This window comes from Papaver somniferum, unplaced genomic scaffold, assembly GCF_003573695.1.
Source record: "Papaver somniferum cultivar HN1 unplaced genomic scaffold, ASM357369v1 unplaced-scaffold_104, whole genome shotgun sequence".
Taxonomy (NCBI): Eukaryota; Viridiplantae; Streptophyta; class Magnoliopsida; order Ranunculales; family Papaveraceae; genus Papaver; species Papaver somniferum.
The window spans coordinates 1399886-1401788 of NW_020619270.1; the positions used below are offsets into that span (position 1 = coordinate 1399886).

General features: G+C 42.2%; 1 protein-coding gene across 1 annotated transcript; it reads left to right on the top strand.

The window, feature by feature from the left end:
* Window positions 1-426: 426 nt before the first annotated feature.
* LOC113327586 lies at window positions 427-1473 on the top strand. The gene has a single exon (XM_026574763.1). The coding sequence runs from the start codon at window positions 427-429 to the stop codon at window positions 1471-1473; it is 1047 nt and encodes a 348-aa protein (XP_026430548.1).
* Window positions 1474-1903: the final 430 nt, after the last annotated feature.

A 1903-nucleotide genomic window follows, 5' to 3' on the forward strand; every position in this document is an offset into this window, starting at 1 on the left:
GTTGTTATGCAGAACTTTTCCTTTAACACTGACAGGTAAAGCTTTGACTTGGTTCTCACAATTGGCGTCAAACTCAATTGCAGACTTCGGGATGTTGTCAGATGCTTTTTTCGAGCAATAGAAGATCAACCTGGGAAGCAAAAAAGGTAGCAGTCACCTATTTGGATTACATCAAGAAACAAATGAAAGTCTGGCGGATTTAACCGACGATTTCGTCAAGAAGTTGGAAAAGTCGGCGCGGTCGATGCTGGGCTCATCATTGAAGCATACAAAAATGCCTCGCCTTATGACGAATTCGGTATATTCAATTTATTAACTGTACAACCATTAGGAAACCTCAAAGAACTATATGCAAGATCAGATAGATATGCAAGGGCGAAAAAAGAAAAAAAAGCAAATTTGTCACGGACGAAAGGGACAGCGGAGATGCCATATAAGGTGAGACACCATCCGGATGAAGGAGCCAAGAAGAAAGATCGTGAAAGCTCGAAGGGTCGAAGTGAAGAAGCAAATGAGTCTAAAAAAGGTCAAAGGAGAGAGGGAGTGAGGTATCCAAGTCTTAACATTGGACTGGGAGAACTCCACAAGAAAATCAGAGATTCGCTCCCTATCCCAAGACCGTTATTCGAAGATAGTAAAAGCAAATTTTGTGCTAATCACAACGACCATGGACATACCATAGACACTTGTCGAACGCTGGCGTCCGAAGTCCAGAAAATGATCGATGAAGGAAAGCTCCAACAGTACGTGAAGAAGGATCCATCGCGTATCAACGCACTGAATCTACAAGAAATATTAGTAAGCCATGCAAAAATCGATTATGCTTCAAGAAAAGCTCATGAGAACGCAACGCACCTGAAGATACGACAAATACAAGATTGGAGAATCTCGAACAAAGTGGATTATGTCAATCTGATAGGCACTGAAACTCTGGAAGAGGGGAAAACCGAGATATCATTTACAAATGCTGACTTCAACGGAGTTTATCGTCCACATAATGATGTGATTGCGATTCTTGCCCTCATCGGAATGTACAAGGTGCGACGTGTCTTGATTGACACTGGGAGCTCAATAAGCGTCATTTTTTCTGGAGCATACTCCTCAATGAATCTAAACAAAGGGCAAGTTGAAGCAGACGACAATCTGATTGTCGGGTTCAGTGGCGAAACTATGACTGCAATTGGAAGGGTCAATTTGCCAACCACTGTAGGAGGAAAAACGGTCATGCAATATTTCTCACTACTTGATTATCGTGCGCCTTATAATGCGATACTCGGTCGTGATTGGATCAATTCTATGGAGGTAATAACTTCCACAGTCCATCAATGTTTAAAATTTGTCACACCAGCCAGGGTAGTGAAGGTCAGAAGAGATCAAGTGGCATCACACAAGTGTCATGAAAGCGCAATGGAGGAATACCGGAAGTCAGAAGTGAAAGGTTGTGAGATACTCCAAGTCGAGAAGAAGTTATAGCAACCACAGAATTTCCCTCTAACCTATCAGGAGAAAGGGAAAGAAGGGCCACCGGCTATCAAAAGGCTGATAGAGGTACCTACATAGGAGCAGAACTGCCAGAAGATGAACGTGAAAATATGATTTCTCTTTTAAAAGAGAACAAAGATGTATTCGCTTGGAGCTTGAAAGACATGTCAGGAATCGACCCTACCGTTGCCTGTCATCGACTAGATATTCGAGAGAATTATAAACCAGTGAGGCAAAAACAACGCAAGATGGCTCCGGAACATAAAGCGAATGTGGCAGAGGAGATAAAAACGATGCTTGAAGTATGCATCATCAGGCCAGTGCGGTACCCTAAATGGCTAGAAAATATTGTTGCGGTACCAAAGAAAAACGGTAAATTAAGGGTGTGTATTTATTTCACGAATCTTGAATAAAGCATGTC

Coding starts and splice junctions, on each gene's coding strand:
- LOC113327586 (XM_026574763.1), top strand. CDS start 427: ATGCCATATAAGGTGAGACACCATCCGGATGAAGGAGCCAAGAAGAAA.